Source organism: Podarcis raffonei, chromosome 6 (assembly GCF_027172205.1).
Source record: "Podarcis raffonei isolate rPodRaf1 chromosome 6, rPodRaf1.pri, whole genome shotgun sequence".
Taxonomy (NCBI): Eukaryota; Metazoa; Chordata; class Lepidosauria; order Squamata; family Lacertidae; genus Podarcis; species Podarcis raffonei.
In genome coordinates, this window is record NC_070607.1 from 50,938,794 (window position 1) to 50,966,108 (window position 27,315).

Here is a 27,315-nt window from a genome sequence, read left to right on the forward strand (position 1 = left end):
TCAAGATGAATGCTCATTGTCATATAACCACTCAATAACAAGTCAGAATGAATGCTCAACAAAGACCAAACTACCGTGTAAGCTTTGTGCAAGCAAATCACAGTGAAATTTGAACGAACACTTTATCTGGAGGAACTCAAAGCTCATGGTTTTTAGATCTTTTATTCATTTTGTACTTCTTCCTTCAGTTTTCCTCTCCAACCTGAGGTCTTGGCTTTAACCGCTAGAATGGACTCCTGATACCAAATTAGTTTCTGAAGGCCAGATATTGCAAAGTCCACCCATACAGTTCATGTGTGTGCATTTCCCCACGTTAAATGCAATACAAAGGAATCTGCATTCACAGCCATGGAGTTGAAAGGCACCAGCACTTCTTAATGACAGGGAAGAGTTTGGATTTGATATCCCGCTTTATCACAACCCGGAGGAGTCTCAAAGCGGCTAACATTCTCCTTTCCCTTCCTTCCCCACAACAAACACTCTGTGAGGTGAGTAGGGCTGAGAGACTTCAGAGAAGTGTGACTAGCCCAAGGTCACCCAGCAGCTGCATGTGGAGGAGCAGGGAATCGAACCCGGTTCCCCAGATTACGAATCTACCGCTCTTAACCAATACACCACACTGGCTCTGGGAAGCACCCTGAAAATTGCTCTGCCATACCCATCCTACCCACATCACCTGCTTCTTACCATGGAGCAGGTCTCCAGGATTCTTGTGTCACCAACTGTGCCATGGCATTCCTCCCTTTCTTTTACAGCTTCCTGAAGCAAAATGAAAGATGCCTGGTATTTCTGGGTCTCCAGCATGCTCTGGGTATGGCCTGTGGCATCAGGACATCCCTGCAATATTGACAAGCAGGTAAGCAAGATATACATCTGTATATAGTGAAGAATAATCTGAAAATTCTGCATCCTGGAAGATCTTGATTAGTTTATCTGATTAAAGGTTAGCTGTATGGGATAATCTCCAGATTTTTCAGTTCCACTTCCCACTTTTTTAAAAAAGTTATGCATTCTAATTACATTCACAATTAAAGCATACACTATTGTACAGAGGCTAATTATTCCAATGGTTGTTGTTTATATACGATAATGAACAGTGTCATGAACTGTGTCCTGTAGCCTGATCCAAGGCTCAGAAGTCAGTGAAAGTGAATTTACAAGTATGTTTGCACAGGATTGCAATCCTAGTGAAATAACTACTCCAGACATAGCCTGGATTTAACTAAACTGGATCAATATGTGATTTAGCTATTCAGCTTTATCAACACTAATCCCCATACTGATCCCTGCTACTCTAAAGGGCAGATTGGGGAGATTAACAAGGTCAACAGGAGTGCAGCCCAAGTGAAGGGTTGGTATGCATAATCTCTGCGTAATTGATTTTGCCAGTACTCCTTTATGCATTTCAAGTATGTCACTAACATATGTGCGGGAAATGTCAACTTGCTTCAGCTTTAGAGCACTCTAGTTCAAATTTAACACTTTTTTTAAAAAAAAACTTCCATGAGATGTTGCAACTTGCAAAACATGGTTATTTGCTAACAGTAGCATGCAAAAGCAGCCTTAAATTTGAGCATCTATATACCTGGCAGTCAGTCCCAACCACTTTTAATTGAGGTGAAGGCAAGCTGCAGAAGCTTTTCTGTCGCCCAGTAGCTAAATGATTCTGTTAGGGAAAGATCTCAACCCAAAGTAAATAATTGATTTGAATGATGATGCTTGAATGTCTTGAGGTTTCATGCCGTTAGTATGATTTTTCACAGGGATGGGCAGCCTGCAGTGGAAAGAGCCTTCTCCGTGCTCCAAAATCTCTTCCCAGACATATCACCAACCTGGACCTGTCTTTTAACTCATTGATAATGCCCAGACATGGAACATTTCTGAGAAGCTTCCCTTCCCTGCATTCCCTAAACCTCTCCAGCAATACCATTCCTACTCTCTATCCTGGCCTCTTTGGTAACCTGGGTGCTCTCCACCTCTTGGATTTAAGCAGTTGCGGCATTTCCAACATGCACTCAAAGAGCTTCCTGGGCTTGAAAAACCTTCACGTACTGCTCCTGAAAAACAATAAACTTCAGTATCTGGAACCCTCTGTGTTTCCTGTCTCTGGAAACCTCGTCCATCTGGACCTGCAGGACAATGAGCTGTTATATTCAGCTGAACTTGCTCGGTTACTCGTGCAAAGAATCCACCATGTTGAGCTTCAGGGGAATCCCTGGGTGTACAGTGCCTCCATCACTCCTTCCCAACAGGGACTACAACAAACAGAAGGTGAGTCAAGCAATGGGAAGTGGGTTGTCGAGTGGACAGTACTCAGAAACATGGAGCTCCCACTACTCAGTGTTCAAACCAAAACAAAAAAAAGCAGCAGGTTGCATCCAAGTAGAAAGCACTGTGGTTCTCTGGGTATGACAGAAGTTTATAAAAGGGCTAGTTAAAAGAAAAGCAACCCTTCTACCAAGGAAAATGGCAGAGCAGTGGCCTGTCCTCTTCAACTAGGCCGCTCTCTTGCCCATATGGAACTCTATACTGTATGCCCCTGCTTGAGGCGTATAATGGGAAAACATGCACACAGTCTCTGATAATTGGCTTCTAAATAATAATAATAATAATAATAATAATAATAATAATAATAATAACGACCAAGGCCGTTTAGGGCTTTAAAGGTCAGCTCCAACACTTTGAATTGTGCTCGGAAACGTACTGGGAGCCAATGCAGATCTCTCAGGATTGGTGTTCTGTGGTCTCGGCGGCCGCCCCCAGTCACCAGTCTAGCTGCCGCATTCTGGAGTAATTGCAGTTTCTGGGTCACCTTCAAAGGTAGCCCCACGTAGAACGCATTGCTGTAGTCCAAGCAGGAGATAACTAGAACATGCACCACTCTGGCGAGACAGTCTGCGGGCAGGTAGGGTCTTAGCCTGCATACCAGGTGGAGCTGGTAGACAGCCGCCCTGGACACAGAATTAACCTGCATCTCCATGGACAGCTGTGAGTCCAAAATGACTCCCAGGCTGCGCACCTGGTCCCTCAGGGGCACAGTTACCCCATTCAGGACCAGGGAATCCCCCACACCTGCCCGCCCCGTCCCCCAAAAACAGTACTTCTGTCTTGTCAGGATTCAACCTCAATAATAAGATTAAGTACTCCTGTAAAAAAAAGAGGATACAAAATAGAACCAATGGAGGGCAGGTTTTCAGTGTGTCACTGACTACACCCAATAAGATGTGTTCATGACAAGCTCTGTGCACAACTGCAGTATTTCTGCTTATATTGAGGGAATAGAGGCTTCGTATCTGACAAAATGAAGACTGAGGAATAATCCCAGGAAACCAAGTCGATTTAAGCAGTCTCAAACCGGGAGGTGGGCAAAAGGTTTTGCCTCTCATAAAACCACCTAAGATTTGTATTATCTCAACGGAATGAACCTAGGATGGAAAATAAACTGTAATCTCTCAGTGTGAATGGACACTAACAGCTTTTGTGTCCTCTAGCTGAGCTGATCCATGATTCACGCCTAGAGCTCCAGACTAAAGAGATTGGAACTCTGGACTATCAGGACCAGGGACACAGAAGAAAAGTGAGGGCCCCTCCGGATGAACATTCAACTACTGGTAACCTGACATCTAAAAATTACAGTAAGTGAAGCAAGACAGGCCACTTCCAGAGTGTCACCAATTTCAGGTGGGATTGAATAACATACCAGCAGATTCAGGTTTTAATTGATGTAACCCACCCTGGAATCTTAGGGTGAAGGGTAGGCAATAACTAAATAAATAAATGCAGGTTGGGAGGTCTTGAACAACAAATGTGCTTCCCCCCCAATACTGGACTTTTGTGGTTAGGAAAGTGACGGGAAAATGCACAGGAAAGCATGGCATAACACTGGCTTCCTCAACCTCGGCCCTCCAGATATTTTGGGCCTACAACTCCCATGATCCCTAGCTAGCAGGACCAGTGGTCAGGGATGATGGGAATTGTAGTCTCAAAATACCTGGAGGGCTGAGGTTGAGGAAGCCTGGCATAACACTTGCTTGACTTAATGACATATAACCTCCTTGCAAACAAAACTGTATGAGTGTTCAAGAAATAGCCAATGTCATCTAACCTCTCAGCAACCTTGGGGCAAACAAATCATGACAATGCTCAATAAACTGGGGGTCCTTCTGATGAGCTATAACACCCGTTTTATAATTTTTGCATTTGACATTTTTTCTCCACCAAATCCCAGAATCATCACTCGCTGGTGTTCCCCTAGCTTTATGTGAGAATGAATTAGAGTCGCAGTCACCAGTGCAAACAGCATGTGTTAGGGAGGCCAATTCCTGCTTGTTTTTTGCTGATCCAGGCATACTTAAGATGATTTGGCAGGATTGACAGAGGTATCCCATTCTGATTAAAACCATAAAGGGTAACTCTAAACCCTGGTGATGAGAAATGTTTTTAATGACATGCTTCTTTCTGTGTTTCCTGTTTACCAGCATTGTTGCTCACAACAGTGCTATATGAAAGCAGGAAATCCTTCCTGATGGTGGTGGTGCTTGCAACAGTCATTTACAAATGAGATAATTAGCTGATTCTAGCTACCAGCTTCCACACAGTTATGAGAAGCTTACAATGATGATCCCAAGGCAGGCAAAAACCTCAAATCAACCCAACCCTAGAAGAGTCAAATCTCTATGAATACCTTGATCCACAAATGAACAAGTAGAATTTTAGGCTTTGTTTTGCTCTAGATTAGTTAGCTGGGGCTGGATCTGCAGATTACTCTCAGCAAACTTTCTTCTAGTCACATTGTGCTGTGTTTTATGCCACTATTGTATTAAGCCAATATTAGATAACCTTGTAGAAGGGAAGGATCAGGCACGGAAGGCCAGTGACAGGCTCCACTGTAGTCCTTGACTCAGTGAATGAAATGCTTGCTATACTACTCTGTGTTGACATCAATAACTTCCAATTTCAGCTTGATATGCCTAGCCCAGGAATGGGTGCCATTTGCCAGGGAGAATGGCTCATATCTCCAGTGACCTCTGTCGCTGTACTATTTTCATCAAAGAAAGGACATAGGACTATGGCTTCCCCCTGTTCACACCTATTAAGAAAAAAGACAGAGGGGTGCCAAGCAATTCAATTCAATGCATGCTTACTCACTTCAGTGGGATTTATTCCTGAGTAAGTTTTTACATAGGTTTGTAGTCAAATATATTTCATGAATGAGAACATGGGTAGTGAGTATTTTAATTATACACCAGCTTTCCCTTCCTTTGCAGCCTCTACTACCACACTTCCCCCTGGAAAAGTTGCTCATAGCTGGCCATACTTCGCTGCATTTGTGCTTTCGGCTATCGCCATCTCCATTGTGATTGCGTTGGTTGCTAAATGCAAATTGTTGCAGAGGAACCGTGCCAGCTACAACCATCAACGGCTGCCTGATTCCCGCTCCATTGGAAGCAGCCATGCTGACGAAGCTGACATGGATGTGGCCTATGGGAGGAACCAAGGGATCCCTAGAGTAGCTGGGTGTCCTGCAGAGGATGATGATGGTTTCATTGAAGATAACTACATTGAACCCAATCAAGGCTTGCAGGAAGAAGAGGAGGAGGAGGAGGAGGAGGTGGCAGAGGAGAAAGAGAATGAATTGGAACCCCATTTCAAACTTTGAGAGGATATTAGGAACCAAGCCCCGATTTTTCATATTCTCCAATACCTTATCACCCCATTTTCTAGGAGCTTCCAGTTATCTCATACTTGTTACAGATTCTCCTACCTGATCTGCAACCCTTAGCTTCTTGCCAACAACTATATCTCCCCCCCCTTTTCTGTACATTGAACTGCAGTAGCTTCTCAATACATTTCATTTGTGTAATTTGAGGTTATCCATGGATTACCTCCCACATTATTGTGTACTAGACTGCAGGTTTAGGCTATTGAAAGACAGGCAGAATTTTAATGAACCCAGCCCACTGTGGAAGCAGTTTTTAAGTGTAAAAAACCCCAAATTATGTGGTGTTGTTCTTTAAAGTCCTAGCACACACTTGATCAGATAAATATTCAAGGTACATGAGGAAAAGCTGCATGTAGTAGAGGTGGGGAGAATGGTGAAGAGCAGCTTTCCCCAAACTGATGCCCTCTAGATATTGTTGGACAACTCCTATTGTACCCAAGCTAGTGAAGAGGAAGAGCTGCACTGACCCACAGAAAGAAGCCAGACTAAAAAGTAAAAAGTCCAGACTAGCACCCATCATTACAATGTTTATGCATGGCCTCTCTCTAAAACCAGTGTCAAGTTTCTTAATTTTGTAGTGGTTCCAACGTATTTCAAGATGGGAGTGGAAATTGTGAGAAGAGCCTTACTGTGAGATTTTTGGAAGATATGTTGCCAACATGTGGAAGAGAGATGTGCCTAAACAAAGAAGTTATTCTAAGGATAATACAGGAATGTGCTAGGAGGGACACTTGGTTCATTCACATCTTATTTGTGGCCAACATTTTTTGAGTGTTGCCTGTGATAAGTGAGAAGCCCATGTACAGCGCTGCAGGCAAGCGGCTCTAGGATGCAGCTCTTGCAAACTTTGTAGGAATGAGTTCAAAACAGAAGCAGAATTACAAGGAGCATTGCAGCATCTCACTTTCTGCCGCCACTGGCATCACTCACACCAGCAACACTGCTTGGACTGAGGCAGAGGTGTGTTTTGCTATCTAGGTTTTGTTTCATACCCTGGGCTGCACATTGTACAACCAGTGTATATAATTCCCTTATACAATCTCTTTTATCTGTGTATCAAATGATATTTATGCTTCCAGGTAAGCCATCCACTATGTGCTTGGTATAATTCAAATGAGAACTGCCCATTACAGTGGCTTTAGAAATGTAGCAGCAATCCTTCCTCTTACTAATTTCTCATTATTCTTCCTTCTGATTGTAGTTTTCTTCAACTACCAGTTGACCACTGGTAATTTCATCAAGTGTTCAGCTTTAGAATCTCTCCTGTTTGATGCAAGATGTTCAGATGGCAGTGCATCACAGGCCCTTCAGATTGTGTGGGCATGTACACCTCTTCCCTGAAGCTGTGCTTCTGTCAATATAGCTTTTTGCCAGTACTGAAACCACAATGATTTCACTACTGGAGAGTTTCCTGTTTTCTCATGTCTGCTATCCTTTTCTGGGGATGATGGCAAGGTTGCTTCCATTGCAGCCAGGAGTTTCTCCCTCCTCCTATGAGAGGGCTTTGTAGCAGGATCAAGCAAAGGAAACAATGGCACATGTTGTAGAATCAGGTATAGCCTCATAAGCTCCAAATCCTATGTTAGTGCAAAACAAAAAATCTTGCCCCATTTGCCGTTTCAATTCCTTCCTGATATGGCAATGTCAACCCAGTGTTGTTTTGGGTGAACTGAATAAGGCTTTGGGATCAGAGAAGGCAATGTTTCCCAGTATGTGAACATCACCTTTATTACAGTAACTGTATCAATAAGAAATTGTTCATTTAAGTGATATGAAAGTATTTCTAGGATGAAATACAGGGGAGACTTGAATGGAAATTATCTCCTTCAGAATCTGTGCAGTGGTGTGGCTGTTTCATAATTAAATACACTCCAGTGTTTTTAAACAAATGATAATATTGTGAATTTAACCCTGAAAATGGGATCATTTGGGTGTTTATTCTCAAGGTTTATAAGATTGTACACAGTGTTTTCCCTTTAGTCAAACAAAACACTGAGCTGCACCTTCTCTTTACTTCTCTACAGCAAGGGGATTCTGTGCAAATACCAAGACTCCACATTATGTCTTAATCAGATATTTCAGCTAGTCATGCAGTATTGCCAGAATTATTCATAGCAATAAATGACACTCCTCATTTTTAGCTGTTTTCTCCCTGTTTGCTCAGACTTCTGTCCCTCACTGTAGAGTTATGGTTCAGTTTTGCAGCATCACATCAGAAGATGAAGAGGTGCTGGAAGCAACCAGCTTGTGTTCAATACAAAAACTGGGGTATAAACAAAACAAGGCCTGCAGAAGACATCTATAGCAAAATACACAGGCTTCACCCAAAGAAGTCATGAGCTGCAGCTACTTCCATTCCCTGTAAATGTCTACTTCCATCAAGGAAGCAGAAATCTGAAGTGACGGACATCATGATTCTCCAGCAAGAAATTGTCCATGTGCAGACAAGCGCAGTGGAACTATGCAAAACTTAATTTAAACATAAATTTAAATAAATAAAGTGGGCTGGGTTAGAGGCTTCCTTTTGCTGCAGGATATCTATAAAAATACATGTGAAGCTTTTTTAAAAAAACTTGAGTAAAAGTAACCCAATTCCATCTAGTTTGTCTGGAGCAAATGCATTACCGAAAATCCAAAGAGATCAAGACATTCCAAATCAATCAAGACATTTTGTTGCCTGAAGCAAAAGACAAGACAGTGGTTCCCCGTTGTTATTTTCAGGTGGGATTAAATCACCTAATGGGAAATTCAGGTTGCACAATTATAGTTGATTAGAAGCTCTTGCACAATAATCATACTTCCCCCAAAGAGTGGACTTTTTGTGGTACGGAAAGTGATGGGAAAATGCACTGGAAGGTGTGGCGTAATGCTTTGAAATAACATCATCTTACCTCCTTGCAAACAAACCAGGATGAATGCTCAATAAATAGACATCTTTACTCCAGCACTGGTGATGGGACAGCATCCTCCACCACACCTGAGGGCAGCAGGCTAGCTTAGAGGGCACAGGTCATCAGATGGCCACATGACACACACAGCTATTCTCTTGGTGCCACTACTCCCTGGAAACTGCTGACTGGTGTAGCACCCTAACTCAACCTAATGATAGTAGGCTCTGAAAAAAGGGACACAGATTTGTATATACTAATGTATACTAAGAGGCACACATGAAGAAATTGCTACTATAAATGAAAATAAAATATATCTCACCAATGTGGCATAAAGTCTGATCACGTGATCAAGCTTGCCAAGCTTGTGCTTACTACTTATGGGCAACTGCTAAGTTCCCTGTTCTCCCTTCTTATATTCTTTATATTTAAAGGGCTTGGACTGAAACACACAGGCCTTTTTCAAAAGACTGTAAAGCCAGATGTATGGTCAGCATACGCCCACCCCATTTTTCTGATAATGACACTTCATTTTTTTAACTTCCTGCCATAAGGAGGAGAGGAGTAACAGTTCACTGGCAGAGTACAGGTTTTGCATTCAAAAGGTATCAGCTGAATCCCGAGTAGGGCTGGGTGAAACTGCTCCTAAAACTTTGAAGAACCACGAGCCGCCAATGAAAAAAACCCAAAATAGGCACTGAATTAGGTGGACCAAAGGTCTGGTTTTGTACACGGCAGCTTCCTATGTTTCTACTTGTTACCGAACTTTGCCGAAATAAATTTGCTAGTCTTTAAAATGCCGGGACACTAGCAGAGGGAACTCCCCCTCCACGCGCCCGGGAGGCGTGACTGCTCGCAGCCAGTCGCGCTGATTCAACAGTGCAAAATGGAGCCTCTTAACTCAAACAGGAAACCGGAGAGGAAGCGGCTCTGCTACCAAGATGAGCGAGGTAGAGCGCCTTCCGGAAAGGACGCCGCGAGGCGGAAATCGCTCGCGCCCGGTCGAGGGACTGCCCGTATAGAGGAAGGTGCCTGGCAATGTTCTGGACGTTTGAGTGTGAAGCGCTTGCAAGTGAGTGACTGCCTTGGGTGGGGCGGGGGGTGGGGTGGGAGAGGCTGGGGAATGGGAGAGAGGCGCCCGCAAAAGAACCCGAAAGGGATAGAAGGAAAAGGATCGGGCCACAAGCAGGTGGTTTCCCGCTAACTGCCCGGTGCTCCGTCCTCCAGCTCTCGAGCTTGGCGAAGCGTCTCCTCCTCGCGCTGGTGCTTTGCAATTTCCCCGATCTCGACCGGCTCGCTTGCTGAGCCAATTCCCTGGCACATTTCTGTAGGGCAAGTTAAATAGGTTTTTCGTTATTCTCTACGAAAAGAACTCCACACACACACTTATGCCAGCACTTGGAAATTAGACCGAAAACACAAGCTGGAAATTAAGCCTGTAATCCTAAGTATGATTGCTTGAAATTTAACTCCCATCAAAATCCATATCACATATTTCAGAGAATGTTCCTTAGGTTCGGAGCATTAATGTCAGACCATTGTTCCATCTATCACAAGATCTTATGCACTGACTGGTAGCAATCCCCTCCCCACTCCAGCCCTACCTGGATAGGACAGGGTTTGAACTTGGGACATTCTGTATACAGAGCTCCTCTTATTATTTGGTGATAACTCATAGCCGAGTAAGATTGTCTTCCATGAACATGGTCTTAACAGTGAGTCCGTAAGTGACTGTGGAGGCCAATCCTGGATTCACACATCCACAGTGTGGACATAGGTTTCTGGGTGGGAATTGAGCATGGTGAGGGTTTGCAAAACATGTCTTCCTCTTAGCTCGTTTCTCCTTTTCATCCTGAGTTCCAGCATCTTTGAAGTCCATGACAGCAGCTGCCCAGCCACTGAAGTAGGGCTCTTCCCCATTATTTCCCTTTCAGAGTTCTAACATGGGGCAAAGTTCTCTCCCTGCACCCCCCTCCCATATTTTTTTCTGGTTCCATTGTTGTAATCTATGCATGGCTTTCATGCTTTTTCCTAGACTGAAGTTCTACACTGGTGCACAAAATGTGTAAGATACCAGTAGCCCATCTCTGGTTGCTTATGTTTGACCAGGTGTTATTCTCTCCAATCCCTTCTCCAGTTCCCTTGTGCTACAGCACTGAAGGTGGTAATTTTATTTCCAGTTCCTTTGGGGGCAGTTCCTGACTCCCTAATCACAAATCCTTATTTATATTACTGACTGCAGTCCTATCTATATCTGTTCAGAAGTAAGCTCCATCCAGCAGACTTATTTTCTAGCTGAGTGCATAGGGTTGTAGTCTTGAGTTACATTTCCACCTCCCTTTTAACAGGTCTGGTGTGGCTCTCTTGGAATTAGTAGGCAAAGAGCTTGCTAGGTTTATTGACACAACTTCTAAACCCACCCACTTCCGCTTCATAGCTGGTGCAAGACCCATTTGGGCCATGCTGATTGTCTCTTGTTCTGTTTGTAGACCGACCAGACAAGATCATGGCAACTCAGAGTTCCACGTCACTGCAGGATTTGATTCGGGAAGATTTTTTGACTTGCAAAATCTGCTATGACCTGTATGTGGTGCCCAAAATCTTGCCATGTCTGCATACCTACTGCCAAAAATGCCTAGAGCCCTTGGTAGAAAATGGGACCATACATTGTCCTGAGTGCCGTCTGCAGTCGGAAGTTCCTGGAGGTTCTGTGGGGCTGAAGACCAATTTCTTCATTAATAGCCTCTTGGAACTGTTCCAGATGAAGCGCAACAAGGACCTAGAGTGCACAGTCTGCTCTAGTGCTCAGAAAGTTGTGGCTGCCACTGCCCGTTGCCTGGATTGCAAGGATTTCTTGTGCCAGATATGTTCCCAGGGCCACTGCTGCTCCCGCCTCACTCTGCACCATAAGGTGGTGAACCTGGAAGAGTTCCTTGCAGGGCATTATGACACTGAGGTAAGATTCTTACAGGAAATGTGGTGCCAAGATCACCCACAGGAGGCGCTCCGTTTCTTCTGTGATACCTGCAGCATGTCCATCTGCAGGGATTGTCGCATGCTGGACCATTTCCAGCACAAAGTGGTGTCCATGTCCAGTGCAGTCCAGCGGAAACGACCTTCTGTAGAGCAGTTGATCAAGAGCTTGCAGGGAACAATTACCTGCATCTCTGAACAAGAGAAAGCTGTGGAGGAGGCAATGGACAAACTAAAAGTAGAGAGCGAATGTGTCAAGGAGAAGATCTGCAAGTATGTGGAAGATATCACTACTTACATCTTTGCCCAGAAGGACTGTGCTTTGGCAAAACTGAATGCCTTCCTAGCAGAGCAGCTGGAGCGTTTTTGTTTAGCACGGAAGGAGCTGCAGAGTCAGAAGGACAAAGCAATGAACACTCAAGAGTTTTCTCAGCGTATTCTATGTGTTGGGAAGGACTCTGAGATCCTTCACCTGGAAGGAATGATCAGGACTAGAGTTGAGGAGCTTCAGGCGCACAGACTGCCACAACTCCAAAGTCAGATTCCAGAATTAACCATTGCCTGGGATGAACCCCACCAACTCTCTGAAGCATCAATTTTCAGTCTTGTCTTTCCTGGGGAGCAACCCACAAGAAATGCGCAGCCGTTGGAGCTGGGCAGTGAGTCACTGACGTCTCTGGGCGAGGAGAGTGGGGAGGTTACGGGCACTCCTTCTGATTCAGATGAAGACTCCCTCACAAGTGAATCTGACTTTAAAAGCTCTTTTTCCTCCACTGGCTGGAGCAGAAGAGCAGGGTATGCTTTCAGCTTTCAGCTAGATCCATCCCTCACCAAACAAAAGCCTAATATCACTGGGATTGCTGTTGTGCCTCACAGTGGTCAAGTCGTCCTTTTGGATCAGGCAAATGCTGAGATAAAGCAATATAGCGCCTGTGGCCACTTTGAGGGGGTGATTCCTTTGCCTGCATCTAATTCTGTCTTCTGTGGCATCTGTGTGTGTGGAAAGATCCTGGCATGTTCCTCAGAGACTCATCTTTTTTTCCTGAATCTTGATGGATTATTCCTGCGTAAACTGCAGCTGAGGGGCTCTGAATCGTCCTATCCCCTTGCCTCATATGGAGACTCTTATGTGGCTGTTAGTGAAGGAACTCTCTGTTCCATCTCATTGTATAGCCCATCTGGGGCATGTGTTGGTAGAGTCCAGCCAGACAACTATCATGGGGGGAAATTCCTGTTCATTGCTGTAAATAGCTGGGAGGAGTTTGTTGTCTCAGACTTCATTAAGAAACAAATTGTGGTCATGGAGAAGTCTGGGGTTGTTCTGAATGTGCTTAACCCCTCAACTTCACTGCTGACCAAGCCATTCAGCATCTGTGTTGATGAAGACAGGAACATTTTTGTGATTGATCAGTTCAAAGTGATACAGTTCTCGCCATATGATAATACTGGGAAGGTTGTGTTCAGTGGCCAGGGTCAGATGGGAAGACCCAGAGTCCTGGCCATTGATAGTAATAACCTCATTTTAGTGAGGGAAGATGGAAACACTCATGTCTTTTACCTATACGGTAGTTTGCTATAGCTCATTAGAGTATGAATCAAGTGCCTAATTCTGAAATTCTGAGCATCTTTCTGGAAACTGAGCATCTTTCTGGAGACTGGCACTATTGTGTTAACTAGATATTGAGATGGGCTTCAGCCTTTACTAGACCTGAGATCAGACCCTGGGTAAGAAATGCTGTTACACTCAGATGAATATGCATTGCTGAAGTCTTCTTGCTATTGTTAGAGCCTGACGAGAATAACGGCAGTAGATTAAGATCTTACATGTACCTTTAAACCATGCATTGCATTCACACAATTACTATGATCTTGTCTTTGTTCAGACCTTTGGAGTCTGCTGCTTCAATGCAGATCTCAGTCGAAGGACCCATGAGAACAGGTGGCCAGACTTTTATTTGGAACCGACATTCCTACTTTCTCTGACATTGTGGTCATGGCAAATTTTGTAGATGCATCAGCAGGCTTGGTCCTTCATTCAGTGAGCAATAGACCAGCTATTCCTTTTTTAATCTGATAATTCAAATTCAGGCATCAGGGTTAGTGCTGAGGAGGTCTCGGTCCTACCATTATATTTACAAAGACTAGGCTTATAACATTCCACTTTCTTCACCTGCTGCTGTGTGGACCAGGAACTATTGTGCCTTGCCATCAGATTGAATTTTTTTGAGAAGGGGCAATGTGAACAAGCAACGTAGCTTCTAGTGTAATTTTAACAGTAACATGCATTCAGTGTGTGATTTGTGGAAATGTGGATGTGTTTTCACATACATCTTCTCACAAGCATTTAATGCGCTTGCATAATCCCTGAGTACCCATGGAATTGTAGAAATTCAATAATTCTCCTTGCATACATGTTCCTTACTCAATGCCTACTAAATATGCTGTCTTTGCTAGGGCTTGACAACTGTCACTGGCTCCATAAGCAAACGTGGATGTGCTGAGACCAGGAATATTGTATTCCAAGCTTTTTATAGGCACACAGCTCAAGGCCCATGTCTTAAGATCCATGCAGATGTCACCTATGAATGGCTATATGCACATGTAGTCGGCACCGAGATCCGTTGTTGGTGAGCTACTGTCTAATCTTCCTGCTGTTCATTTTGGTAGTAAAGTAGTCATCCAGTTCCCTGACTTTCCACATGTATGCCCAAGGATGCACAAATGACTAGTCTTGAAGATGTAGAGCCCAATATCACCTTCTGCAAGCACACGTATTGGAAGGTGGCCTTTCTGCTATCTTTTAACACAAGGCCAAGATTGTTCCTACAGATCATTCCCTTTTTGACCAAGCTATGCTGTAGATTTCCTTTGATAGCTCTGTGCTTGGGAAAGTTGACTAGACATGTATTTTCTGGGGAAAGAAGACCAAAACCTAAAGAGTAAAGGGATCATATGCTGCCTGCAAATCTAGTTCCTGTTACATCTAGTTATCCTCTGATTAAACAGGAAGGAATTTTATCAGCCTCAACATCCTGCACCTATGCTAGGCCCCTGAGCCTCCCTTCGCTCCATTAGTTTTGCAGATACTATGGCATTGTTCAAAGCGCAGTGGCCCAGAGTGCTTCAAAGCTGTTGCAGTCACCAACTGGGCTTCTTACCTTTGTCTTTTGGAGTTGTTGTAGCTTGACTTCCTTCCTCTCTTCTTCTGTGCCCTCCCCTTTCCTGGAGCAAGGTTGGGGAACCTGTGGTCCTGCAGAGATTGTTTGGACTCCCAACTCCCATCAGCCCCAGTTAGCATGGCCAATGGTCAGGGATATTTGGAGTATCCATCCAACAGCATCTGGAGAGCCACAGGTTCCCCATCCATGTTCTAAGAAATTGGTAACTGTTGAAGGTATGAAAAGGAGTGCAGGTACCTCTCTGCTGAATGCCATCATGCCTCATGAGTAGCCAGGGTCAAGGGTACCCCATTGTGCATTACTTTATTCTTAAGGAGCTGTTAACATTTCTTCAGTATATGCTTTTGATATTAATAAAATTGAATAAATAACCATTTTGTTGTACATTCTCAAGCCGTGTGACTTGGAGCTGGTTTGTAGACAGTAGAAAAGTGCAAGTCTCAAGTTGCCTACTAACTTTTCACAAAGAGAGACACTATCTGCCTCTTTTTGCATATTTACTCAGAAGTAAGTCCCAGTGAGAATACTTCTAAGTAGACATAGAGGTTTTTGCCATGTTGGAAAAATCTTGAAGGATATACTGTGGCATATAGTTTACTGAGTTTTTGCAGTAGATCCACAGCCTTATATCAAAGCCATGCCTAATCCTTGGAGCATGAAAAAGTGTTGTGTCCTTGGCTTTCACCCTTGTGCGATATAAAGAACAGGAATATGACTTTGAAGCAACTTAGATGGCACTTATAGTGTGGGGGCTGGTAGGGCAGGGGTCATGGGAACATGGTCTGTTTGGGATGCCAACATATTATTCACTAAGGTATCCTAAAAAAATCTGCTATGACAGCACCTGGACCTGAATAATAGGTGCACTTTTAAGTTTGGACCTTGAACCAGTTTTGTGAATACAGTGGTGCCTCGTAAGACGAACGCCTCGCAAAACGAAAAACTCGCAAGACGAGTTTTTCTCCGCTATCCCGACGGCTTTTGAAGGCAGGCGGGGGGGGGGAAGCAAAGACTTTGGCCCACCGCTGGCCTTCAGAAGAGGTCCTGGACCTCTTCTGAAGGCCGGCGGGGGGCCAAAGTCTTTGCTCCCCCCGCCTGCCTTCCCGGGACAGCGGAGACTTCTCCGCTGTCCCGGGCGATCTGAAAATGCTGGCGGGCGGCAGCGAACGCTGCGCTGCCGCCCGCCAGCATTTTAAAAGCCCCCGGACAGCGGAGACTTCTCCGCTGTCCCGGGGCGATCTGAAAATGCTGGCCGGCGGCAGCGAAGGTCTCCGCTGTCCCGGGAGCTTTTAAAATGCTGGCGGGCGGCAGCGAAGCGTTCGCTGCCTCCCGCCAGCATTTTCAGATCGCCCTGGGACAGCGGAGAAGTCCTTGCCCCCCCCCCCAGCCTTCAGAAGAGGTCGGGGGACAGACTGTCCCCGGACCTGGTCTGAAGGCGGTTTCCCTAGGAACGCATTGATTGATTTTCAATGCATTGCTATGGGAAACCGTGCTTCGCAAGACGAAAAACTCGCAAGAAGAAAAAACCTGCGGAACGAATTAATTTCGTCTTGCGAGGCACCACTGTAACTGCATGTAGCCCACACTCCTAGCAACAAACCCACTACAATTTCTATACTTTATTTCACATTGGTTTTCAGTGCACACATGATCAAATGAGATTTAAAAGGGGGAGGGAGACTGACCCAAGCATCATTATTCCCTAGATACAGCACTGGGGGAGCTGACAGAGGCATTAATAGATGAGACAAATTTATCCTGCTGCATCGTACTGCAGTAGAATAATAATAAAGGACTGCTTGAGACTTGTATGAGTTAAATCTTTTGCAGCTCATTTCCTCTGTAGGTGACCCCACTACCACCATAACATTTCACATATCTCATTTCCTTACATCTCCTGTAAAAGAAACTTGAGATTTTGTATTTGGATTGGAAAAGGAAACATTAACTTGTTACTAATTTGTATTATTTACTGTTGAGTGCACAATCTGGAGTTGCTTTGTACAGAATACCTAGATTCAGCAATTTGCATACTGATGGCATACAGTTGTGTGTTTGTGTTTGGTATAAGGGCAAATTGTGAAGGTGTAGCCTTCTGCCTTGCTGTAGTATATCATGGGAGACATTGCCATGCTTCTGCTTCTATTGTAAGCCTTTCAGTGATCCTGGCCCTTTAAAAAAATTATATCAGCTGTTGCAAATACTGCCCTTGCTCTGCCTGTTAAGCATCAACTCATTCAGGGCAGAGGCTGTGTATTCTGGGCTCCTTTATAAATCAGGGCTTGGGGCTCACCTCAAGTTAAGAATTGATTCAAGTTAAAGAGATATGGTTACACTAGTGTGGGGAAACTCAGTTGGGCACAATTGTGGTCACAAAATAAATTGTACCCACTGATTTTTTGTATCCACATGTGAGTCTACTTCAAGACCTTTTGGGAAGGTGCTCTAGATAGAAACAGACAGAGCAAGCCTACTTGGCTGTTAGCTTTGATGATTTCCCTTACAGAGAGGTCTCTTGAGTAAGCAAAGTAGTTATTAATTCCTCATACTCTATTAACTAAGTCCCCCAATGCCAGCTGTATTCGCCACCCATACATTGATGCTCGTCTTGTATACATGCACACATTCCTGGTATCAATTTCCATGGTCTTGTTTCTAATCCTGAGTACGCAGGAGCATTCAAGCAAGGAAATGTCACTCCCATCCATGTATCCTGCTATCAGGTGCCAGTGCTGGGTAGTAAGGGTACGTGTGTATGTGTCTGCCACTGTCCTCACTGTTCTGGCGAGGACAATAAAACTGTTCGGAGATATGCTCCATGCAGCTTAATTATCCTTCAGCCTCCATGTAACTATCCATTCAAAACAGAACTGTATGCATTCCATGATAATGACAATCACATCACACAAAAACAAGGTTTGGGCACCAAATTCCATTTCTGTATAATTGCATCATTCATTTTTGTAAAAGTAAGTAGACCTTGGGGCTGCAAAGATAAACATTAAGAGGTTGGGAAAATCAATATAAATTATTTTTTTTAAAAGAAAAAGGTTGGGGTAATGCCTGGTGCCACTTCAGAAATGTTGAGGAAACTAATTAGTGAAACGAACATTTGTGTGTGAGAGAAACACTCTATCCAAATTGAACAGCCTCTAGTACCATTTTCACTGTTGTGCTAGAAAAGCCCTTCTTTGGAACGTCGACTATTTCCACACCTTTATCTCCCAGCACTCAGTAGCGAAAACATCTTTATGTGTTGTGGTCTCTGGCCAACAAGCCCAGGCCGCTATCTTGGCAGCACAGCTCTGCAGCAGAAATTCCAGCACATTGCTGAGTGCAGCACAGGAAGACGCATCTGGGCCAGGCTGGTTGTCGTAAAGTGCAAATGCCAGTCCAATATTGAGAGTTCAACCCTGCGGTCAAAGGCGGCGGCAGCCACTAGGCGTTTACTTGAGGGTTAAATGAGATTTGCTGTGCTAGAGGTAGGAGCGAGCCGCCGGTCGGCTGAGATGCGTCCCGAGATGGTGAAGAGGGTGCTGTTGTCCCCAGCGTCCCGGTTTGGAGGCACAGCTGAGCAACAAGAAGTCCACATCAAATAGAGCAGCAGGCTGAGCAGGATGATCGCTCCAGAGGCTGTGAGCACAATGCCACTGACAAACATGCTGGCAAGGGGGCGTTGGGCAGTTGGGTTGCTGCCAACGCTGGTGGTGGAAAGCACAGTGAGGACTGTGCCACACACCAGCAGCACCAGGGATGTCACGAGCAACACCGCACAGTCCGAGGCACCGCCGCTCTTCAGTAGCGCAACTTGCTCTCGGCTGCGAATGCAATTCATGTCCTGGATGGCTGAGCTCAGCAGCTGCTTCAGTAAGACCAAGAGTGCCAGTAGGCAGAGTGTTGTGCCCACTGCCAGCCTCCATTCCCCAGAGCGGCTGCTTGTACTATAGAGCAGTGCAATGCCACCTACCCCGCAGGCAAGGATCAGAGCCACAGCTACCCCATAGCAGACAAATGATTTTCTGGGTTCCTGGAACCACCATAGCTCCACATGTTCCTCCAGGATATTCCTCTGGATCCGGCTGGCGTTGGCTGGGGGTCTGGGCACACCCAGCGGCTCTAATTCAGGCATGGTGGACACTGTATTGGCTCCTACATAAAGGTGGGTCGTGCAGATGGAGCTGCCGCTTCAGCTGGCAAACCTGGATGGGTGTGACATTTCCCAGCAGGAGAGGGCAGCACCCTTCACTTTTTCTTCCTATGTGAGGGAGCAGTGCCAGAGCCAAAAGCCTGCAGCCCGCGTATTACTGTATGCTGTTGGAAGCGCAGCACAGGAGGAATGTAGGACTCCTCTCTCTTGAAGCCAAAAGTGAAGAGCTGTTTCAGCCTTGTAGCTCATTTGCTTCCAAGCTCACGGGGATCCTGGCACTTATCTGAAAAAGAAATGACGGCAAAAGGTTACAAAATGAAGATTGCCTCTAGAGAGGGAAGGGGCCCACCTCCTTTCCCTTGAAACTCCACTCCCGGAGTTCCAAAGAAAAAAGAGTCATAAGGAAAACGCCACTCCCTCTGGGGTCAGCTAATGTCCATGCAAGTAAAACCGGCTTTTTATGGGCAGGGCAATAGCCCTGTCCATGCCTTAGGAAAATAAATCAAAATTCTGCACTTTGCCAACCCTAGCTCCGCATGCCAAGAAAAGCAGAATTCTGCTTTCATAAGTAAATTGTAATTTGCACTTGAATTATCCATATGAAAACAAACCAACCATTTGGACTGATTTTTCTCGTTTTGCAGAATCCAAATCATTCTGTCATAGAGAAGCTCCAACACTATACAGGAAATGCGGTTCTCATCTCTGCCTCAGCCTTTATTGATGTGCTGCACACCCATCTTGAGGACAATGTTATCTTCACAGTGCTTAGAATCATTTTGAAAACGACGAATGCTGTTATTCCTCAGGATTCTGAGTTCTATTCTTTGTGTTAACATCTGTGCTGGAGTGAGGCAATTGAGTATTGCACCCAGCTTTGCTTATGGCACGAAGACGAGAGATGTAAAAATAAATAGAATTGGGCTGTTCTTTCATTAGATAATGGTGAAGGGTGAGTAGCCAAAGCAGAAATCCAAGTTTTGTGATTTCTTCCTTTAGTTTATTTTTTCATATTTAAAATATACATGATATCATATGCATTTATCATTGGAGACATCCTCCAGTCATATTACTGTCACAGAAGCAATGAAAAAACAAAACACCTTATCCAAGACTGTTCAGAACTTTCCAGTCAATGTTAAATAACTGTCAGAAGACTGCTTCCAGGCCCCTCCATATTTGAACAAAGATAGTCTAGACAAATATGCAGCTCTCTCATGTGTAGCTACACTTAATCTGTTTTAGGGCTATTCTTGCTGTTTCGCATGTACAAAAACCTGCACAGGGTCCTATTGTCTGTGGAGAGAAATAGCAAATGGAGAAATCCACTTTACATGTGTATAGATCAGCACTGGATGCTACTGAACATGGGTACATATCTGCTTTCTTGGTCCAGTGCATTTGGTTATTACGTCATTTTTATAGTTGCATGCAACACCTGGTTATGAACAACTCTCTGGATCGGGGCCAAAGATGGCCTTGCACTAAATCCAGAACTGCTAAAATCACAGTAATAATCATCTTATTTGTATGCTGCCTTTCCACAAAAGAACCATTTTACAAGAAATAAAAATGAACCACATCTGAAAATCAACTGTCGTAAGAATAATTCCATAATAGCATAATAAACAACAGCGTAACTGCAAATCTAAGAACATACAAAACACACTTCAGTACTTTAAATATAGCAAGATTACATTAGCAACATTATACCTCCTAGCAATACCAAAAATAACAAGGGATCTTGACTGTTTTGCCTTGCTCCTCCATTCACCTCTCCCAAGATATTGCTCACAGTCCCTCTCCAGCAGGTTTCCAAAGGCAGGAGGTAGCTGGAAACAGGGGAGAAACTTGGCTTTCTTTCACCCATGTCAAAGACTTGGCAAAAAAACCAACAACCCATGCAAGTCTGCATACATATGCTTGCACACATACACACAGCCTCAACACATTTGATCTTCAAAGGGCAGAAAAATTTCCCATACAAGGGGATCTTTCTTATCGGGTCTATTATAGCAGAGCAGCACAAGATTGTACTGAAATCTTTAAAAAGTTGTACAGTGGTACCTCGGGTTAAGTACTCATTCCGGAGGTCCGTTCTTAACCTGAAACTGTTATTAACCTGAAGCACCACTTTAGCTAATGGGGCCTCCTGCTGCCGCCATGCCACCACCACACAATTTCTGTTCTCATCCTGAGGCAAAGTTCTTAACCCGAGGTACGATTTCTGGGTTAGCGGAATCTGTAACCTGAAGCACCACTGTGGTACCTCGGGTTACATACGCTTCAGGTTACAGATTCCGCTAACCCAGAAATCGTACCTCGGGTTAAGAACTTTGGTTCAGGATGAGAACAGAAATTGCGTGGTGGCGGCATGGCACAGCGGGAGGCCCCATTAGCTAAAGTGGTGCTTCAGGTTAAGAACAGTTTCAGGTTAAGAATGGACCTCCGGAATGAATTAAATTCTTAACCCGAGATACTACTGTATATTGCTGTTTCACTTTGCAGTCTAGAAATAGATTAAAGGATTTAGAGGTGTTCGCTTTCCAAACAGTAACATCCTTATAGCTTTTCACAGCAGTGCAGAAAGGTTCGTTAGTACAATAGCACACCTAATGTAATCCAAAGAAGTCATGACCACCAGGGGTTCAAGAAAGTAAAGCCAATATGCAGGAGAAATAGCACTGATGGCTAAGGAGATTTGGGCTTGAAGAGGCAAAAAGAGAGCTGGGTTTCACATATGATTTTTAAATCATCATATCCTACTTTGCGGGTTTTTAGTTCATTAGCACTCTGGAGAGAATGTGAGGCAAAGTAGCAACATTTATAGATGATGCAAATGGTTCAAGATGATTGTTAATAAACTGATTTTCAAAATACTTTTCAGCCATCGTCGTTTTTCAAAGCTGTTCACAATATCCACGGGAAGCAAGTAATTTAAAACTGCAGGCAAAATCACAGCTTAGAAAAGCAGATAAAACAACAGCACAAAGTCAAAAGCTTCAAAAGCGTCAGCAAAAATAAAACCCAGGGGCAAACCCACAATGAGAAGTTAGATTTTTGTAGTGTGCCAACACAACTGCAAATGATTGCAAGAAGAGTAAAGAGGTCAGTAGCAGCTAAAATTTGCAGTAAAATTCTATGCATATTTAGTTCATCTGCACTTACTCCCAGGTTAGTAGTTACAAGACTGCAACCACAAGGTTGCTTAGGAGCAAAGTTGTGGGAATAGCATGGGGAAGAATACCTTTGTCATGTATCCTACCCTGCTACCATTCAAGAAAGATAAAGATTGCTTCTGCACGCTTAACACCTAGAAAAGCAAATCAGTTGCTAGAGATTATTAAGCAAGGCAAATCAAAGTAGTCCCCAAATACCAGCATTGCTCCTGTACAAATTCTGCCTACCTCGTGAATCTTAGTGGAAGGTTTATGTGCAGAAAAAAGCAACCAAAGTAAGCAGAAATATGCAATACCTTTCACATGACAGCTTATGAATGTAGGACTACAGTCTGCAGAGTATGCAGCTGGAAAGTTGTAAGTAGTTAGGTTAGAACTTCTTATCAATAAAAATCAAGAATGTATTGGAAAACAAAAAAGGGAAAGGTGGTATTTTGTATAATACTAGAGTTGGTGATCATTCTGTGAAATAAAGGCACATTTTAAAAAAAAGGCATATCTTCTTGCAAAATACATGCAATATGTGCAAAAATAGCTGATTCCTTAGATGCTCAGGGTATTCAGCATAACGAATAAATAGTAGAAGCTAGCAATCTTCAGAAAAGTATTAGCAGCCCCAGTTGCTACACTTTTTCAACATCTGACCACAAGGGCTAAATTGATGGACCTCATTAAAGCTACCCCTGCAATAAAGCTTCTCCCCAGTGGATACTTAAAATGAGACTCCATCTTCCAGAGGGCTGATAAAAGATCCTTCTTTGAAGTGATCTTCCACATGGGGGCCTTCACAGTGACATCCCACTTCCAATGAGCATTAGGGTTGCCATATTTCAAAAAGTAAAAACCAGGACACGCTGAAGACCCCCAAATTGACTTGCCTAAGATCCAGGACAAAGCTCCGCCTTTTGGAAATTCCCCCCAGATGTCAAATCTGCCTTTGAAATCCTGGTAATGTCTGGGAAAATCTGGACCTATGGCAGCCCTAATGGGGATGGGTCAATGGGCCCTCATAAGCAGCACTCCCCTCCACTCTATTCTAATAGATTCCACTCACTGGATAGATTCTCACTAATAGATTCCACTCACTGGTACACCTGTCTTGTACGAGTACCTGCCTTGTCTGTCAAAGCTGCATTAGGGCTCCTGGATCAGATCGCCACAACATCCCTCAGCTGAGCTGTGCTCGCCTCTGGTGCTGGCAGCAAGGATAGTGGCAGAGGGCAGGGATCCCACACAGTAATAAAGCCCCATTCACAGCACCAGCCTCACATGGTTCCTCATCAGCATCTGCCTCTTGTCACCAACTGGCTCTCCGGCTTGTTGAACAATAGATCCTTGCGTCAAGGCTGCCTTAACCCTTGAGACGCAAGTCTTTGTCTAGGAAGAACGGAGACCTGGATGGGGTGCTAGGACCTTCTGTGTAGTAAGCTCTCCCCCCACCCCCCAACTGCTCAGATAACCACACGTAAACACCTTGCTCTCCTGACCAGTGGTGGAGCTACCTGCTCTGGCACCAGGAGCGGTGTACATTTGGGGGCATGGCTGGCACACGTCCCAGGGGGCGTAGAGCGCCGCCCGCGGGGTGCGTGGCAGGCAGCGCACGTCCCGGGGGTGTGCAGTGAGCGCCAAGCGTCCCAGGGGGCGGGGGGCCGCAATGTCACCCCCCTCGGCATGCACCTGGGGCGGACTACTCCCCATGCCCCCACCTTCGCCTGCCAGTGCTCCTGACGTCTCCCTCCCGGGAAGCTCCAGGAAATGGCTGTTAAGTATTCCCATACTTAACAGACAGAAATGCTACTGTCCCAAGCAAGCGCATCCCTGCCACAGGCGACCTTGTCTTTGCAGCCTCTACAGCTACAAACTTTGTTTAGAAGGATATTGAAAATGGCAGGAACAGAATGGAAAACAGTCATTTTCATGAGTAAATGCAGTGCTTGCTAAATCTGCATGCTGCCCCTTAATCTTCTCAAAGCCACCCAGCTTCTTGCTGTCTACCTTTTGCCTAGGACTGACCTGTATTTTACGTACTGCATAGTATAGTACCATTTGTGACTTTATTGCAGGAGTGGGGAGCTGGTGGCTCTCAGGATGTTGCGCTGCAACTCGCGACATCCCATGAGACTGATGGAAATGGTGAGATCCACAGGCTCCCGATTCCTCTTACAGAGCAGGATAAGGAACCCTTTACAGCCTGAGGGCCACAAGCCAGAGGTGGGCAAGATCAGAAGCAAAAGTAGGTGGGGCCAGAGGTGTATTGCGCCCCATGTGGGGTGTAGCTTAGGGAGAGTCCCAAGGCTGCATTTGGTGCCTGGGCCTGAGGTTCCCCTCTCCTGCTATAGAGTACAGTGGATGCTCGGGTTGCGAATGTGATCCATGCGGGAGGCACGTTCACCCGTAGCGTTCGCAACCCGCAGCGCCATGTCTGCACACATGCGGGTTGCAATTCGGTGCTTCTGCACATGCGCAAAGCACAATTTAGCACTTCTGTGCATGCATGAGCGCCGAAACCCGGAAGTAACCTGTTGCGGTACTTCCGGGTTTCGGCATGCCCGTAACCCGAAAACACGCAAACTGAAGCGTCTGTAACCCAAGGTACGACTGTATACAGCAATGTGAATGACTGAAGACAGCCCTTGTGGAGAGGGAGCTTTGCATCCCACTGTCTAAGCTGGCAGAGTTTAAAGCTTCTTGCACGATAAAGCACCATCTTATTCTCTTACCATTACACGTCTGTGGTGGGGAAATGCCAAACACTGGTAGGAGGATATGCTAAAAGTAGAGCAACACAATGCTATGATGCATTTTCATTACGATTTTTCACTGTAAAAGCTGCCACTTGAAAGTTTTCACAATAAATAAACCCCCTTACCTTCATCCTCTTTTATCCTTTTTTAAAGGGCCTTTTCCCAAATATGGTTTCCCTGTACTGCCACTGGTGTAAGGGGGAGAAGCTCCCTCACCTTGAGATGCGCATCCCATTGGAAGCAATGCAGTCCAGAGAAATGACACCTGCATATCTTGTCTCTGCATTGCATTCCTTTCAATGGGAGGCACTTCGCGTGTGCATCCCAGCCTGAGGGAACGTTTGCCCTGTTGCTTTGGCAACAGAGGCATGCACACTCTTTCTCTGGCATCCACCTTCTTACAGTTTATTCACCCCCTTTTGCCGAGGAATGTAAAAAATGGGTGAAAAAGCAAGGCATCGTATCAGAGGGGCCAGAGATCTCCACAAAATGCACCACTACCCTGTTTCAGCTCAGCACTAAAGATAACTGCACTTTGGAGATATCAGTCAGGTATCAGGACTGAGCATAAGCAGGAAATGTGGCTCATGGGTCAAAGCGAAGTGAGGTCTAATCATACGAGCATCTTACTGATAAAATACACCACTATCTAAGGCTGCAATCATATGCATACTTACTTAGAAGTCAGTAGGAGATGCCTCATGAGTAAACTTTTAAACATGCATGGGTCCAGGCTATCTTTAAAAGCCAGTTTAAACTCTTGTTGCTGCGTCAGTTAAGAGATCTGGAAGATGTTCAGTGAAAGTACTATTACTTTACAGGGAACTAAGGGGATAGCTAGAAATCCCTGCTCCTCTTGTAACAGATCCCCTTTATTCTGGCCAATTGCTTAACATCTAGATCAGTGGCTACTTGAGCCTTGCCTTGGCAGAACCAGGTGGTCAGAGAGGGGAGGGGCCTGATCCAGACACAGCCTGACCGTGTCAGGCCAAGCCTGACAGAGCATGAGATCACTGTTAAAACCATAAGGAGAACAGGCTTCTTCAGGGCACGTTGCCAGCTGAGGCTGCATTGATGCAGAAATCAAAGCTCAGTGACTTGTAGGAAGGCCAGGAGGAGTTGAATAAATTCCCCCACCCTCTCTGTGCATCACACAAGCCTTTCCATTCTACCTGTGTGTGAAGTTTGAACTCCTGGAGGAACAACCGATTGTACCCTGTGGATTCATGGGCAGTGGCATCCAAGTCCATGGTTCCATCCACGTCACTTATATGCCAAGCCGGCAAAAGAGCAGCTGCGTGCTCTAAGCGGTACTTGCCTGGGATCTGTGCTGCTGTTGGCACAGGATGGCTTCTAACACACTGCTTGCTGTGTTTTGCTGGATTGCCTGCGGCCAGGAAGGGATGACAGCCAGCTTGGATTGTCAGCTATTCAGCATTAACCCATATGGGAAAGGACCTCTCGCACTCCTTCTCATCCCTTCCTGCTTTTAGAACCATAGAATTGTTGAGTTGGAAGGGACCCCCACGGTCATCTAGTCCAGCCCTCTGCTGTGCAAGAATCACAGCTAAGTCTATGGGGCTACTGAACAAGGGCAGACATAGCAGAATGCTTCCAGGCACTTTGAGATCATGTTATATTAGAATGGTAGAGTTTGAAGGGACCCCGAGGATCATCTAGCCCAACCCTCTGCAATGCAGGAATCTCAACACACAGTCCCCCATCCAATATGAAACCATACCAGACTCAACTTAGCTCTGCAAATCTGCTAGCAGTTTCACAGTTGCAACAGATGTTTCCTAGGAAGCCATTATTAAATGAAGTTAAAATAATGGTGGTGTTGGTGATCAGAGGAAGAGAAGCTTTGAGGAAGGACCCCGTCTCCTTTCCACACATCCTCATATCCTGAAGGTATCTGAGCAAAAGGCAGGACACCAGTCCCTCAGGAATGCCCCTGAACATAATTGTAGGCTAACAAGGGACGAGCAGTGTGTACGTGTGGAATTTGAAGAGCTTCCAATCCCACGCCAAGCCTTGACTGAAAGGGAAGATGACAGTATGTAGTGGAGACAACCAGGTAATTGCTGGAAGGGACATCAGCTTCACTCACCTAAAGCTGATTCTTCACAGAAGATGCTGTAGCAAGTCTTGTTTCTTTTGCCTAAGCTCTGACTTGCCAGGATGCTGGTGTCGTCTTCTCCTGCTATTAAACTTGACGGATGGGACAATTTTCAGGTTGTGGCCCGAGGATAAAATTAAAATCTATCTTCTTCCCTCCCTGCCTGCGTCTACCTGTCAAGCAACAGGTGCAAGTCCCACCTCCTTCCTCCGCCTGTCCTAGCCCAGGTGCCGCATCTGATAGGCTCGTAGCATACGCTGACCTTTGCCCAGGCAGGTACATTCTCCAGAAGGGTGGGGATGGAGAGACAACCTGCTGTTGTCCTTGGAAGCATTCCAGCCTGGTGACTATGTGCTTGAGGGAA

General features: G+C 45.1%; 4 protein-coding genes across 7 annotated transcripts in view; 2 read left to right on the plus strand and 2 right to left on the minus strand.

Moving 5' to 3' along the window:
* TIE1 (tyrosine kinase with immunoglobulin like and EGF like domains 1) overlaps nucleotides 1-794 on the minus strand; it is a 42,094-nt gene extending 41,300 nt beyond the window's left edge. Inside the window, exon 1 of one of the 2 annotated variants that reach the window (XM_053392755.1) lies at nucleotides 688-794. The gene's annotated coding sequence lies outside the window, so the exon portion shown is untranslated. The remainder of the gene's footprint in view (nucleotides 1-687) is intronic. The other variant, XM_053392754.1, reaches the window with a different exon arrangement.
* On the plus strand, nucleotides 764-5,863 carry C6H1orf210 (chromosome 6 C1orf210 homolog). Its single transcript, XM_053392770.1, has 4 exons — nucleotides 764-856; nucleotides 1,764-2,271; nucleotides 3,492-3,635; nucleotides 5,268-5,863. Exons 1-4 carry the CDS (start codon nucleotides 770-772, stop codon nucleotides 5,657-5,659), a joined length of 1,131 nt encoding a protein of 376 aa, XP_053248745.1. The 5' UTR covers nucleotides 764-769; the 3' UTR covers nucleotides 5,660-5,863.
* A 3,708-nt stretch (nucleotides 5,864-9,571) lies between these two features.
* On the plus strand, nucleotides 9,572-15,136 carry LOC128415911 (E3 ubiquitin-protein ligase TRIM56-like). The gene is made up of 2 exons (XM_053392758.1): nucleotides 9,572-9,682; nucleotides 11,100-15,136. The coding sequence occupies exons 1-2, from the start codon at nucleotides 9,649-9,651 to the stop codon at nucleotides 13,160-13,162; spliced, it is 2,097 nt and encodes a 698-aa protein (XP_053248733.1). The 5' UTR covers nucleotides 9,572-9,648; the 3' UTR covers nucleotides 13,163-15,136.
* Nucleotides 15,137-16,706: 1,570 nt separating this feature from the next.
* On the minus strand, nucleotides 16,707-27,102 carry TMEM125 (transmembrane protein 125). 3 transcript variants are annotated; one of them, XM_053392783.1, is made up of 2 exons: nucleotides 26,943-27,102; nucleotides 16,707-19,192 (listed from the first exon to the last, which is right to left on the minus strand). In XM_053392783.1, the coding sequence occupies exon 2, from the start codon at nucleotides 18,889-18,891 to the stop codon at nucleotides 18,220-18,222; it is 672 nt and encodes a 223-aa protein (XP_053248758.1). In that variant the 5' UTR covers nucleotides 18,892-19,192; nucleotides 26,943-27,102; the 3' UTR covers nucleotides 16,707-18,219. The 3 variants fall into 3 exon arrangements, with proteins under 3 accessions (XP_053248758.1, XP_053248756.1, XP_053248757.1); XM_053392781.1 differs by lacking the exon at nucleotides 26,943-27,102 and adding an exon at nucleotides 24,958-25,227; XM_053392782.1 differs by lacking the exon at nucleotides 26,943-27,102 and adding an exon at nucleotides 19,525-19,946.
* Nucleotides 27,103-27,315: the final 213 nt, after the last annotated feature.